This window comes from Myodes glareolus, chromosome 7 (assembly GCF_982192425.1).
Source record: "Myodes glareolus chromosome 7, mMyoGla1.1, whole genome shotgun sequence".
Classification (NCBI taxonomy): Eukaryota; Metazoa; Chordata; class Mammalia; order Rodentia; family Cricetidae; genus Myodes; species Myodes glareolus.
Genome location: NC_142032.1, coordinates 100,379,061 through 100,393,450, shown reverse-complemented (window position 1 = coordinate 100,393,450; position 14,390 = coordinate 100,379,061). Strand labels below are relative to the sequence as shown.

The 14,390-nt window shown below is 45.2% G+C and overlaps 1 protein-coding gene across 1 annotated transcript; it reads left to right on the top strand.

Annotated features, from left to right (window-relative positions):
* Positions 1 to 1,310: 1,310 nt before the first annotated feature.
* Trim34 (tripartite motif containing 34) lies at positions 1,311 to 12,552 on the top strand. The gene is given in 9 exon segments (XM_085692838.2): positions 1,311 to 1,446; positions 4,623 to 5,272; positions 5,971 to 6,066; positions 6,789 to 7,019; positions 8,736 to 8,758; positions 10,238 to 10,338; positions 10,600 to 10,626; positions 11,018 to 11,374; positions 11,377 to 12,552. Coding segments are annotated over 8 exon segments (1,458 nt in total). The 5' UTR covers positions 1,311 to 1,446; positions 4,623 to 4,849; the 3' UTR covers positions 11,577 to 12,552.
* Positions 12,553 to 14,390: the final 1,838 nt, after the last annotated feature.

Below are 14,390 nucleotides of genomic sequence, written 5' to 3'. Positions count from 1 at the left end.
CAGTGGCTTCTGAATGAACTCTTAGCCCCTTTGTGTCCACATCAGTGTTCCTTTAAATCCTCTGCTGATTCCCAAAGCTCTGTCCAGCTCTGTCCAAGTTGAGTCTGATGATGGCGCTTCTCCCCGTCCGAGTGTCCGCTCCTGACACAGAACCTTCTCCCCTTTTGATGTTTGGCATCTTCCTTGTTGAGCTCATGCTCACACCGACATGATGGTGAAACCTGGGGCAGCTGACGCTACCTGGAGACAGAGTATCATAGCCGACTCCCTGGTCCTCCGGCTCTTACAGTCTTCCCTTCCCTCCTCAGCTATGTTCCCTGAGCCTTAGTACAGGAGTGTTTTGTAGATCCGTTGGGACTGGACTCCACATTGGTTGTGGTTTTCTGTAATGATTTCCATCTCTTCAAGGAGAAAATGAGAGGGTTGACTAGGTCATTCTTTGTATACAGACAGAGCTGTCTGTATTTGGCAGCTTCCACAGCATTTTGGGTGGGGTGGGGGTGAGGGAGTGGACAGGGAAAGAAAATAGATAGAATACTATGGTTACTTAAGAGAAACTAGGAGTAAGTCAGCGGGTTTTACCTGGGTAGGTCAAGAGTTCTGCTTGTTTGTTAAAAACCATTATGTAGCCCAGTGTAAGAGGTGTTAGTGGTGCATGGTCTCTGTGAGTTTGAGATCAGCCTGGTCTAGGCCAGCTAGGGCTGTTCTACAAAGAAACCCAGTCGGGAAAACAAAAGCAAAAACAAAAAACACTATGCCTTCGGGGTGCATGTGTGTGTGTGGGCGGGGGGGGGGGGGGGTACCTGAGATTGTCACAGACAAACGGCACACAGCAGATTTTCACAACCCAGGGGCTAGTGTTATTCAGGAACACCTGTGTATTTTCATGACTTCAAACTTTGTCTCCGGTGATTTCTGTTCCCGTGAGCCTGCCTCCCTGAACTTCCTTTAATGACTAAGGAACTCCAAGACTACCCTCAGAGAGAGCGACTGAGCAGAAATGCTGCTGGCCGTGGGGCCTGAAAAAGGCTGTAAGAAATTGTAAAGCTCGGCGGGCCATTTGTTTGATTTTCAGCTTCTCCTGCCTCTCCCAAGTTTGTGGCTGCCGTCTTACGGTGTGGAATCTTCCCTGATCATGGGCTCTGCCTACCTGATGTCAGCGACACCCTTGGCTACAATCACCAAAAAGCCACTGAAAATTTCAACCCTGGATCAAGCCTTCCGTTCTCCTCATCACCAAGATTGCTGCATCGCCCTCTATCGGCGGCCTAGAGTTTTGCCAGACCTTGGACCCAGAAGTTTCTTCCTCTATCCTGCTGGTCCGGAGTTTCAGTTTCATTTCTCTTGGCCTCGGGAGAGGGAGGGGCTGCTGGTGGGCTGAACCCGGGTGCTGAGCAAAGCCAGCCCCTGGCTTTTCCTCACAGCTTCAACCTGGAGGGCTCAGAGGTGAGGGTCCAAAGGTGTGTGCGAAAGTTTGTGCAGGGCTGAGGGAGGGAGACCCGGGGAGGAGAGAACTCAGTGAAGCTTGAGGAAGATCGTTTAGCTCGCTGAAACCATTGTGATCTGAAGGGAGAAAAGGAGTTTGGGGCGGAATCGACTTGAAAGTTGAATAGGAGGGCCTCGTTTCTGAAGGAACCCTTCTTTCTCCGGGGCACGCCCCTCCCATTTGCTCCTGCTCTGCAGCTGTGGTGTTCTACCTTGCAAACAGGTCTGGAATCTCAAGGGCCCTTCCCCTCCCTTTCCCCCTTCTTCCTTGATCCTTCTCCTGGCCCTTCCCTCTCGCTACTAGCTGCTGTAGTTTCAGGGACCTGGACTAAGGAGAGCCACTACGTCCCTCCTCCTCCCACTACGGGGTTATCAGTGACCTTCCTAACATCCTGAGCCCTTGACCGACTTGAGAACAGCAAGTTGGAGAACCCTGTGTAACTTTTTAGCCTTTGTAGCTTTGGTGCTCCAATCTTATGGCTATTTGTTTTTACCTAGCACTGATTGTTTTAGAAATGTATTCATTCATTTATTTTTGAGGCTTGTCTTACTGCATTGCTGAGGCTGTCCTTGGCCTTCTGGGCTCCGATATCATCCTGCTTGATCCTCTTATGTAGCCAGGACTGCAAACCTGTGCCTCTTCCATCCTTGTTTAAGTGACCTTGGCATCCTCACCTGCCTGTGGCTGTCACCCATTCTTCCTGTGTGGATCTTCGAACTGAAGGTTAAGTCAGTTCGTTGTTCCCTTGCTCAGAGCTAGTTAACAAGAGCTACCCATTGCTGAGGAGAGCGGCGGGCTGGTGATGTTGACACTCTTGCTAAGATGTTTTCTCTGTCTGTTGATCTTGTGTAGTCCCCGCTAGGCTAACATAGGGACATTTTGTACCTTGATGGTTGGGTTCAACACCTGTCACTGTCTAAGAGCCTCACTTTTCAGAGTTCATGTCACCTGCCTTGTTCTCAGTCTGCACCTGGCTGCTGGAGATGCCTCTGGTCCTGACACAGTTTAGTCATGGCCAAACACAGAAGTTAATCCGGATTTCTGTGTTTATTTTTTTTATGAAAATGTCAATGCAAATAAAGCACTTTCTGGTATTAAATAAGTATAATAAGCAGCCACTCAGTATTTACTAACTATGAAATAAATATACAAGCTTACACTCTACCTAGGAATAGCAATAAAAAAATTAAGTAACTTTTAGACAATACCAGAAGTAACTAAATACTATAGAATGACAGTTTTCTTTTTTCTTTTGTTTTTTGGAGTTTTCATTTGTTTGTTTGTTTTTGTTTCGGTCTTGAGAGACAGGGTTTCTCAGTGTAACAGCCCTAGCTGTCCTGGAGCTAGCCCTGTAGACGAGGCTGGCCTTGAACTCACAGAGATCCACCTGCCTCTGCCTCAGAATCACAGGTCTAGAAGATTAAAGCTTTCAACTTCAGTATTCAGAGTTAGGAAATTTCAGAAGAATCTTAAGAGTGTGAAGAATAAAGAAAATTCAATAAACAAATGAACAAAATAAAAAAGAATGAGGAATTTGAAGTCTTTACCACAGGTCGGTTTTCCTTTGAATTGAGAGATGTTGCATTCCAGAGGAGCTGCGGAGAAAGGACTAGGACCTGGGCATGGGAGTTACTCCAGTGAGAACATGGCTGGGGAGGTCTCGAAGGTAAAGAGTGAGCCCAGAAGAGACCTCTACCAAGTGTCTCTGGATTCTTGCTGTAGTTAGAGAAAAAAATCCAGAGAGGCACTGTGAGGAGTTGGAGGGAGTTTTATTACAGAGAACAAGTACACAGTCAGGAGAAAGTATGGGGTGTGATAGACGTCTATAATTCCAGCACTTGGAAGGTGGAGGCAGGAAGATCAGAAGTTAGTTTCAGGTCATGCTTGGTTGTCCTGTCAACTTGAGGCCTGGCCCGGGCTACTTGAGACCTTGTCTCAAAACTACAAATTAAGCCGAGTGGTGGTGGCGCATGTCTTTAATTCCAGCACAGAGGCAGGCGGATCTCTGGGAGTTCCAGGACAGCCAAAACTACACACACACACACACAACCTGTCTAGAAAAAAAAAACAAAACCAACAAAATACAAATTTACAAAAATAATAAAAAGGAAGGATGGGAGGACGAGAGAAAGAGAGTGTGTGTGCCGTGTGTGCCTTCGGAGGTGCCATGTGATCCCGTGGAACATGAGGTATGGAGAGGTCTGAGCCGCTCTGTGGGGACGGGGACTCAGTGAACCCTCTGAAGGAGCCGCAAAGCTCTTAGCTACTGAGCCACACCTCCACACTGCTCACTGCTTGTCCAGCTTCTCTTTTTGTTGTGGCTAATCAGCAGTAGGTTGAGCATCATCTTCTAATGTTCCTTAGCTTTCGTTAACTTTTAAAAATGATATCTTTTGTTCTTCTACATTGTGTGCATTTACACAAGGTGTACAGATAATATGCATCCACCTCTCTCATTCTTCTGGCTCCTTTGGCTAAGATGTTTTCGGCCAGTTCGCCCTTTCAAAGACTCTGGTTAACTGGTTCTTTTTACGCCTTCAGCTTCCACCGCAGCAGCTTCAGCTCTTTTCTTTCTGCCGTTTTGCCTTTGGCTTGTTCTTGTTCTTAGTGAGACCTTGATTTGAAATATATGAGTTTTAAACTTTAGTTTAATTTTATTTTTGGTTTTTCAAGACAGTTTTTCTCTTTGTAGCCTTGGCTGTCTTGGAACTTGCTAAGTAGACCAGGCCGGCCTTGAACTCACTGAGGTCTGCCTCTGCCTTCTGAGTGCTAGGATTAAAGGCGTGTGCCACCACTGCCCAGCTGGCTTTTGTTTTTTAATAACGGAAGCAGGGAAACTCCCAAACTTGCCAGTTCGCATCGGGGTGACTCCAACACTGTATTTTGTGGCCAAATTCTAAAAAGGAAAGAGACCTTGCCCATGCTAGTGTGCTTTGCAGATCCCAGGACTTGTGCTGGTAGCCTGCACTTCTGCACAGTGCTGAGCCAAGGCCTGTGTCAACTGTGTTTTCTGAGTTTCTCATTCTTTCTTCATTTTGCCCCAGTCCCTGCTCTTTCCTGTGCCACCACTACATTCTTCCTCTGGAGTATTTCTGTTCCATTCACCAAATTATACTTGGTTTGTTCTTTGTTTCAGATTCTATCTATTCACAGCTGAAAATTAAGTGGTTTGGTTTTTTTTTTTTTTTTTTTTTTTTTTTTGCCATCCTATCACCCACCTTGAAGGATACGAAGTGACCGTGCTCTTCTAAGTTGCCTTTCAGATTGCTATACCGTCATTTTATAATCTGCCTAGCCATCCAGCAGTCCGTAAGAAAGAAGAGCCTCAGAAGTTAGGGCAAGAAAAGGCAGGGAAGCAGTAGAATGGCTTCAACAGTTCCGATGAATGGAGAGAAGGAGGCCATTTGCCCTGTCTGCCAAGAACTTTTGAAAGAACCCGTGAGCCTAGGCTGTGGCCACAATGCATGCCAAGCCTGCATCACCACGAACAAGAAGAATGCAGTGATCAACCCCAGAGGGAGAAGCAACTGTCCCGTGTGTGGTACTAGATTCTCATTTGAAAATCTACAGGTTAATCAACATCTAGCAAACGTAGTAGAGAGACTCAGGGAAGGCAAGTTGAACCTGGACGTTGGACAAAAAAGAGATCTCTGTATCCACCATGGAGAGAAACTCCTTCTCTTCTGTAAGGAAGATAGAAAGATCATTTGCTGGGTTTGTGAGCGTTCTCAGGAGCATCGTGGTCACCACACTTTCCTCCGGGAGGAAGCAGTCAAGGAATGTCAGGTAAGGTCATGAAGGGAGAAGGATAGGGCAGAAAGTGGTTCTTGATAAGAAATTGTATCCTCCCTCCCTCCCTCCTTCCCTCCCTCCCGTTCTTTTCCAAGACAGGGTTTCTCTGTGTAGCCCCGAAGACCACACTGGCCTCAAAATCACAGATCCACCTCACTGCCTCCCAAGTGCTGGGATTAAAGGCATGCGCCACTACAGACCGGCAACTTCCGACCTTCTTGATTCACATTACCACCATAATATTGAGCCCTTACCTCATATTCGGTCCCTAATGCCTAGAAATGTCTTTTCTTTCCGTTTATGTAATGGGTTGGCTTGTAGTAACACACAATCTCTTGATCAAGAGCAGAAGGTTTCGGGATTTCTTTCCCCTGTGTGCATGATGGGGAATGCTTTCAGCTTGCCTCTCAGCATGGCCTCTGCTGGGGAATACTGCCAACTGGAAGGTCATCGGGGTGAGGAAGGATTGCACTTGCTACATGGTCTGTACTTTCTCTGAGGAAAGAGATGCAGGCTCCCGTTGGTATGTGGATGATGGCTCCATTCCCCTAGGGATAAAGAATGCCTTCTCTTTAGATGTTCTTCTTTATCAGCATCAACCTCATGACTTCTACAAACTGGGAACAACCTGGTTTCTTTTTTAGTTCTCTGTCCAGGTGGCAAGCATGACAGATATGATTCCTTTCTCACAGGAGAATCTCCAGAATGCTCTCAGGAGGCTGAGGAAGGAGCAGGAGAAGGCAGAGAAATTGGAAGCTGACATTGAAGAAGACAGAATTTCCTGGAAGGCAGGAGATGCTTGGGCCCTCATCTTTGTTCCCTGACAATCAATGCGTTCAAAGCTATCTATAAGTTCCTTTTTAGGGATGAGGGATGGGGGCAGACTTGTTGTAAATACACATGAATATTTGGAACCAAACACAATGATAAACTGTATAATGTTGAAGGCTGGGAGAGTCTTTGTTCTCCTTTTGTCCCTGGAGGCTCTGACACTTCTGCTGGAAGACACCAGGCAAAAAGGAAAAAAAAACGTTCTCTAAATTTCAAAACCAGAAGTGCTAATGCAGAGCGCCATGAGTGCCCAAGACATTCGTTACAAGTTGAGCTTCATTCCAGTCTCGTATTAGCTTTGGAGGTCACCTAAATAAGACAAGGAGGGGATTGTTTAGTTTTGTCCCTGTTTGGGTTGACTTGTAATAAAGGGAAAATAGAAGCTAAAAATAGCATCCCCCAGATTGCTGTTCTCTTCCTCTGTCCACCCTGGTTTAAGTTCTGCTGCCTTATAGTGACATCTTAATCTCCTCTTCTCTTCTCTTCTCTTCTCTTCTCTTCTCTTCTCTTCTCTTCTCTTCTCTTCTCTTCTCTTCTCTTCTCTTCTCTTCTCTTCTCTTTTCTCTTCTCTTCTCTTCTCTTCTCCCCTCCCCTCCCCTCCCCTCCCCTCCCCTCCCCTCTCCCCTCCTCTCCTCTTTCCTCTCTTCTTCTCTCTCTCTCTCCCTGTGCATTCCTGCAGTGCCAGATCCAGACTGAGAGACAGAGGATACAAACGGGTTTTGATCAGCTCAGAAGAATCCTGGACGAGGAGGAGCAGAGAGAGCTGAAAAAACTTGGGGAAGAGGAGCAGCTGATACTCGCCAGCCTGGCGGAGGCAGAAGCTGAGCTGGCTCATCAGAGCCAGGTGGTGCAGGAACTTATTTCAGATCTGGAGCTTCGGTGCCGGTGGCCAGCGGCGGAGCTGCTGCAGGTAGGAATGAGCACCTCAAGGCAGGCACAGAGACATCGCCCCTTTCCTTCCTCGTGCACTCAGCACTAATGGAAGTCATGGAAGGGAAGATTATTGCCTCTTTTCCAGTCTAAAGGGAAACCCCATTCCAGTTTTGTTTTGTTTTGTTTTGTTGTGTTGTGTTTGTTTGTTTGTTTGTTGCCATTAAGTAAGATGTTAGCCTGAGAGGGACCCACCATATGATCCCAGGGACTGGGTCCGGGGCTTGGCAGCAGGACCTTTACCCACTAGGCCGTCTTGACTGCCCTTTTTCATTTTTATCCCTAGCACCCTCCTGCCAAGCTCTACCCCAGCTCCATGATGCTTTCATTGGCTTCTTCTTGTGATGATTCAACAATTTTAGTATTACGTGAAGCCATTTTTTGTTTTTTGGAAGATTTTTTAAAATATTGTAAAATATTGGTGTTTCTTATTCTTTTAAGCTTTTAGTAAAATTCAGCAGTGAAGCCATGGTTGACTTTTCCTTTCATGAAGCTTGACTTCCAATCTAATCTCTTTGCATGCGTTCATCCTATGCATGTTTTCTCTCTTCTTGATTCACTGTTGGTTGCTTCTGCACTTCCGGGATCCGTTCCTCTCCTCTAACTTACCTACTTTGTTCATAACACAACAAACCAGGGTGGAGAGGGCTTAAGGAGTTGAATCCAGAGCCTCACACTTGCTAGGTAAGAATTCTTCCTCCAAGCCACACCCCAGCTCCTGTGGTTCTTTTCAGTTTTGTTTGCTTGTGTTCTGATGGAGGCTTCACTCCAGCTCCTGGCACCCTTATACCCAGAGTCAGGAATGTATGGGTGGAAGCTCCACCCCAAGCCTGGCACTCTGGGCATTGGGCAGACTCCACCTCTGAGAAAGCCACCAAACCATAACCCCTCCCCAGAGATGTTCAAGAACACTCCCACAGGGTATTTTAAAACAAACAAACCCAGAGAACAAACACATAGTTTTCTGGTCTTCCTTTCTGGGGGGCTGGAAAGCCATCCGGGAGCACTGATATTCATTAAACCTGGGCCTTTTCTAATTTGGTTTGCTTTGGATTATTGACTCGGCAAAGAAGCTTTTTGGGAAGCAGAAACTTTTCAGTTTGTTTATTTATTATTTGTCCAAGGCCAGTAGCAGTGTCTCATCTTTTCTTCCCCATTTGAAAACTCTACCTCTCCTTTATTTTTTCCTGGTGTGTTTAGGCTAAGGGTTGCCAGTTCTGTTGGTATTTTGACATAACTTTTTAAAAAGGAGAAGGAAAGAAACTAGCAGGGTGATGATTGTGCAGGCCTTTAATCCCATCCCAGCACTTGGGAGGCAGAGGCAAGCAGATCCCTGTGAGTAGAGCCAGAATAGGCTCTAAAGTTACACAGAGAAACCCTGTCTCGGAAAACAAAAAACAAGAAACAAACAACACACACACACACACACACACACACACACACACACACACGAAAGAAACCATATTTTTAGCCAGTTTTTGCTGGCAAATATATGTAACCTCAGTGCTTAAGAGGCTAAAGCGGGAGGATCAACAGTTTAGCACCAGCCTGGGCCACATCAAAAGACGCTATCTAGAAAAAAAGATAAAATAATTTACTCTTGGTTCTTTGATTCCCCTTCCTCCTTTGCTCCTTTCCACTAACCCTGCTCTAAGCTCACACTTTGTGACTTGTGGTTTTATTTTCTTCTCCCTAGGATATGAGCGGTACCTTGAAATGGTAAGTATGGATGACTCCAAGTGGGGTGTGTGTAGTGAAGATGGAGTAGTAGTTGTCCCTATCAGTTTTCTTGTCAGTTTTGACAATCTAGAGTCATTTGAGAAATGGGAACCTCAGGTGGACAAGCCACCGAGACATTTTCTTGGTTAACGGTTGAAGTGGGTTGCTGGTCCCAGGTAAAGACTTGATCGTCTCATCCCCTCAGAGAATGAACTAGACTCAGTGGCAGTGAACATGGCGTTTTAAGTCAGAGTTGGGGTCACGAAGGGCATTAGCAATGTCAACGTCATTTTCCTGTGACTTCACTTCACCCCTGCAGGCTCCCTGCCGCCATTCCTGATCTCCTGCTTCATAGGTGTTTGGTAAACAGAAAGCCTGACCAAGGCCTAGACAGGCCATGGGGACTTTGTTCACTGAGAATAGAAGATTTCTACTGACTTGTAGAAACACACACACGTTGGGGTTTGTGATTCTTATCTAAGTTTCCAAAATTATTCTCTTGTTTGGCATGGTTTACAAGCTCTTATGTTAAATATCCTTGATCTGTAGTTGCCAATCTGGTTTTTGTTTTTGTTGTTGTTTTTTTGAGACAGGGTTTCTCTGTAGCTTTGGAACTGTTCTGAAATTCACTCTAAACCAAGCTGGCCTCTAATTCATAGAGTGCTGGTGTAGGACGCTCACCCCTTATTCTCAAAGTGGTGAGAAGAAATTTCCTAGCAGAATGTTTTCCCAGGAAGATAGTGGCCTTCCCGTCTCCCACCTGGGACATTCTGAGCACAAGGTCACTTAGCTCAGCCCAGCCAGCCACTTAGTACAGGCTGATAAAGATGTCCTAACTCAGGAACAGTGGCCTTGCTCTAAGAACAAGGAAATAGCTGATTTAACAAAATGGGAGGGAGCAAAAGTCCTTGCACCCTGTACCAAAGCAGCTTCAAAGATTCTCTTTGTAGTTATGCCTTTAAAAGCTGACCCCACAGAGGAGATACAACTCCTCTTTCTACCTCACTATAACGGGGATGGAGATGAGTTCCGAACATGTTTGTATTATGCTGATTAAACCTTGCTTATTACAGTCTGGGCCTCTCTGGTGGTCTCTCTCTGAGGGTCGTAATCTGGGCACAACACTGGGATTAAAGGTGCAGGCCACCACCACTCAGCCTTGGAGTTGCCTATCTAATAGCATCAACTTCCTTTAAAACACATGAAATTAAAACAAGACTCATTTGGGGGTTTGTTTTTGTTTTTGTGGAGCAGGGCAGGCAGATCTCTGTGAGTTTGAGGCCATCCTGGTCTACAGAGCAAGTTCTAAGACACCCAGGACCACACAAAGAAACTTTGTCTCAAAAAAAAAAAAAAAAAGTCAGGGCTTTCTCTGAGATTCAAGTATCAAGTTAATCAATGATGTGGAGGGGATAAAGGCAATGGTGTCAGAGACAACAAGGAGACAGATGTAAAGGTAAAATATGTCTTCACCTCCAGGAGTCAAATCTGGATGTTGAAGAAGCCAAAAGCGGTTTCTAGTAAACTGAAGAAGATATTCCAAGCTCCTGATCTGAGCGACATGCTCCGACAGTTTAGAGGTGAGTGAGGCGCAGTGGCAAGTGTGGGTGTGGGCCGCTGGGGAGGGGTAAGTCTGCAGATGAAGAGAGCAGGGGGTCAGGGAGGGGCATCCTGTGAGGAAGAGGGTCCAGTTGTGTCTGGGGGAGAACTGGGAAGGATTCGGTTTGGTCTCTCACTTACCAGCTGCAGCTTCACTCTACCAGCCTTCCTTACCTCTAGAGAGAAGTATTCCCATTTTTTTTGCTTCTGATGAAAAGTCACCAAATCTTTTATCGTTTCAGAGTTAACAGCTGTCCGGGGCTATTGGGGTAAGAAGTTGCAGATCTTCACATCACAGTATTCTGGTCACCTTTCCGAAGGGTTGGTTCAGTGAGGTCTCATCACCTTTGTGGTCTCCAGGGTCACCATGTGCACACAGAGTGTTCTTCTATGGCTTCCTATGGTGGTATATGCCTATAATCTGAGCACTAGGGAGGTGAGGCAGGAGAATCGCTTGTCTAAGGCTAACCTGGGCTACTTAGCAAGACACTGTCCTAAAACAACAGCTGTATAACATTTTTGTATTGTTTTACCGTCTGCCGCAATCTATCAGTATTAGTTCCCTCTAACCTTTCCAGGTTTTGCTTTTCATGATGTCATCAAACAAGCCACCTCTGTATTGGTCACCTGACCTTTTTCTTTCTTTTTTTTCTCTTGCAGCGGATTTCACATTTAATCCAGAAAACCTAAATTTGAATCTTATTCTTTCAGAAGATCACAGACAAGTGACATCTGTGCCTATTTGGCCATTTAAGTGTTATAATAATGGTATCTTGGGCGCCAAATGTTTCTCCTCAGGGAAACATTACTGGGAAGTGGATGTGTCTAAGAAGAATGCCTGGACGCTGGGAGTTTACGTTAGAAAACGTACTTTAAAGTTTGATGTCAGGAGAGGCAAAAATAAGCCAAATGTTTGCCACAGATATAAACCTCAGAATGGCTACTGGGTTATAGGGTTACAGGATGGATCAAAGTATAGTGTCTTTGAGGATTCTTCCAACTGTGACCCTACCGTTCTGACCCCCTTGTGGCTGCCCCTCTCCAGCGGGTTGGGGTTTTCCTTGACTGTGAAGAGGGCATGGTGTCCTTCTTCAATGTCACAAACCATGGGTCACTCATTTACACGTTCTCTCAATGCTGCTTTCCCCACCCTGCTTATCCATACTTTAATCCTTGGGACTGCCCAGTTCCCATGACCCTGTGCCGTCTGAACTCCTGAGTTTGCTCATTCTCATCCATTTCTGATATTACTGCTTGCCTTGAGGCTCGCCTTCATCTGGACATACCCGTGCCATTCAAGCATTTCTTCCCATGGTCTCCCTTCTGTACTTTAATACTTTAAGTCGTGCTTAGATGTGGTGAATCTGGAATCATTTAGGAGAGATGCTTACCCATTTACTCTTGTTGATATCCTCAAAGACAGCTCAAATCAAGCCGAGGGCTAGCTAGACCAATCAGTATAACATCTATGCCCTCTGACTTCTGTATTTCCCTCTGTCTTCAAGAAATGTGACAAAGCCAGTTAGCCACTCTTCCCTGTTATTTAAACAATCCATAAGAACTGGCCTAGAAACCATTACTAATGAGAATGTGTCGATTTGCCCAAGATATCTCATGTTCAACAGGGAGTCAAGGAATAGAAAATGTAAGCAGTAATGAGCCTAGAGTAGAGTTATTTCTGGTCTACAAATTCAAGTCCTTTCTTTCACTGTAACAAATACAGAGGTTTTTAAACTGTAAATTGAAATGCACGTAACTTAAGATGGTGTATGAAACCAAGTATCAGTAAATATAGAATACTAACTTGACTGTCTTGTACATAATAAGGATATTTATGATTTCTGGACATTATAAGCCACATGACTTATTGGGCCTCATGAGGCCTGGGCATGATGCCCAGTGTAACCTGCTGAGCCTAACTTGAGCTGGCGTGCAGCCTAGTGTAACTTCCTGAGCCTAGCTCGAGTTTGGAGACCTTTCTTTGACTATAACTTCCGCACAGAAAGGGACTCAGCACAACCCGACCTAGGCCCGCCTCTGCCCAGCTACCACTAACGTGGCAGAATATTACTGGCCCTTGTTCCTTGCTCCACCTTGGCCCATCCCAGGCTTTCCCCTCCACCCCATATCTCAGCCTATACAAGTTCCTGCCTTATAATACAATTAAACAAGACCTTGCTTTGACATCCTCCCAACTCAGTGTGTGTGTTTTTTCCAGTGGCCAAGGGGGAGGTCTGAGTCCCGACACTCACCATCCCTCTCAGGCCCAGGGAAAGTCCAGCAGGTCGGGACTGAAGTGTTTATTTTGTTGGTGCTGTGAATGACATTATTGTCTCAACTTCCACTTTGGATAGTGTGTTATTTCTGAATAACCGTTTTGCATCTTTCGAGTCTTAGTTTCATTCCTGTTGCTGCGACAAATCACCCTGAGCAAAGAAAGCCTACGGGAGAAAGGATGGAGTCCAGGGAGGTTACAGCCCCTCATTGCAGGAACGTCAAAGGAGCTTAGGGAGTGTTTGCTTATCCTGCGTGAAGATGTGTGTGTGCTTTGCCTCACCTGCCTAAGGCACCTGATTGGTTTAATAAAGAGCTGAATGGTCAATAGCTAGGTAGGAGTGGGTAGATGGAATTTCCAGGGAGAGAGAGGAAGAAGAGATGAATCTAGGCATGCAGGGAATGCCTGCAAGATGTGGAGCAGGCTGGATGTACAGAATGGGAGAGGTAAATGTCATGTGGCAGAACATAGAATAGGAACAGGTTAAGTTATAAGCACTAGTTGGTTCCCAATAAGTAGTAAATATAGCTAGCAATAAAATTTAAAAAAGAGCTAGTTGGGAATGAGCCTAAGCTAAGGCCAGGCTGTAATAAGTCTCTGTGTCATTATTTGTGAGTGGGTGGCCCATACTACAAAGAGGTTTGAGGTGACTAGACACTACATCTGTAATTGTGAGTGGAGAGCAATGAATTAATGCATGCATGCTGTCCGGTTGCCCCATTCATTCATTCAGTCTGGGCCCTGCCATTAAGGAAGAAATCCCCGGATATCATTGTTACTATCATTGTGAGACAAGCCTGTTTTTTTCTGCTGTCTGTATATGAGATAGCATTTATAACTGTAATATAAATTAGTACACTGGCACATGATGTCTGTGCTTATTGAAAGAGAAGTACGGGAACACGGTGAGACGTCTGTCACAGACGTAAGCATGTTTATCCCATGTCCTCCGAGACACACCAACCCCATGATACTGTGCCAGGAAAGGAGAAGGGTATTAAAGACATCTGAGTCCTTGAGAACACTGAGAGGGTAAGCCATTTCTAACAGAGGTCACTCTCTTTATCCCACGGCACAACACTGCCTGCAGTACCAGAAACATTAGGTACAGGTGGGCTCTTTTGTACCTGAACTAAAGTCTGCCTATTATAGATCAGCCTTAAAACAGAACAATATGTGACATGTAATAGTATTATATATAAAGAAAAAATAATCAAGAACAAAGTATGGCCTAAAGAATATAAAGGTACTAGATGAGGGATGCTGACATACTCACAGACCAAAAAAAAAAATCCAGTGCTTGAGTCAAGCTTTAACAAGACATGACTGTTATCAGCAGCCCTGTGCCTGTTGTCACTTGTACTCCATGAAATGGTCTATGTGACATTTGGAGTAGTTTAAACAATCCATTGTCTTAAATTGCTAGTTTTTCTTCCTTGACAGTTTGATCCAGTATGTGTAACCTCATGTGGAGTAGTTCTATTTTTCAAAAAGGTTGATCTGTGATGTCATTCTACATTATCATAATTCATTTGCAGCTAAAAACTTAGTCTGTCCTTTTATCTTGTTAATACACCAAATTCTGGTAGGGGGAAAGAACTGGAAAGTCACAGTACTGGAGAAATCAAAAATAGTGTCATGTTCCTTACCAACAAAGCCTTTCTTCCCCCTTTGGTAGGAACTTTCCTCATCGCTTAGTTAAGACGAGAAAAGAAAGCAGCAGTGGGTATCGCTGTAGCATTGCTTCCTCCCACTGCG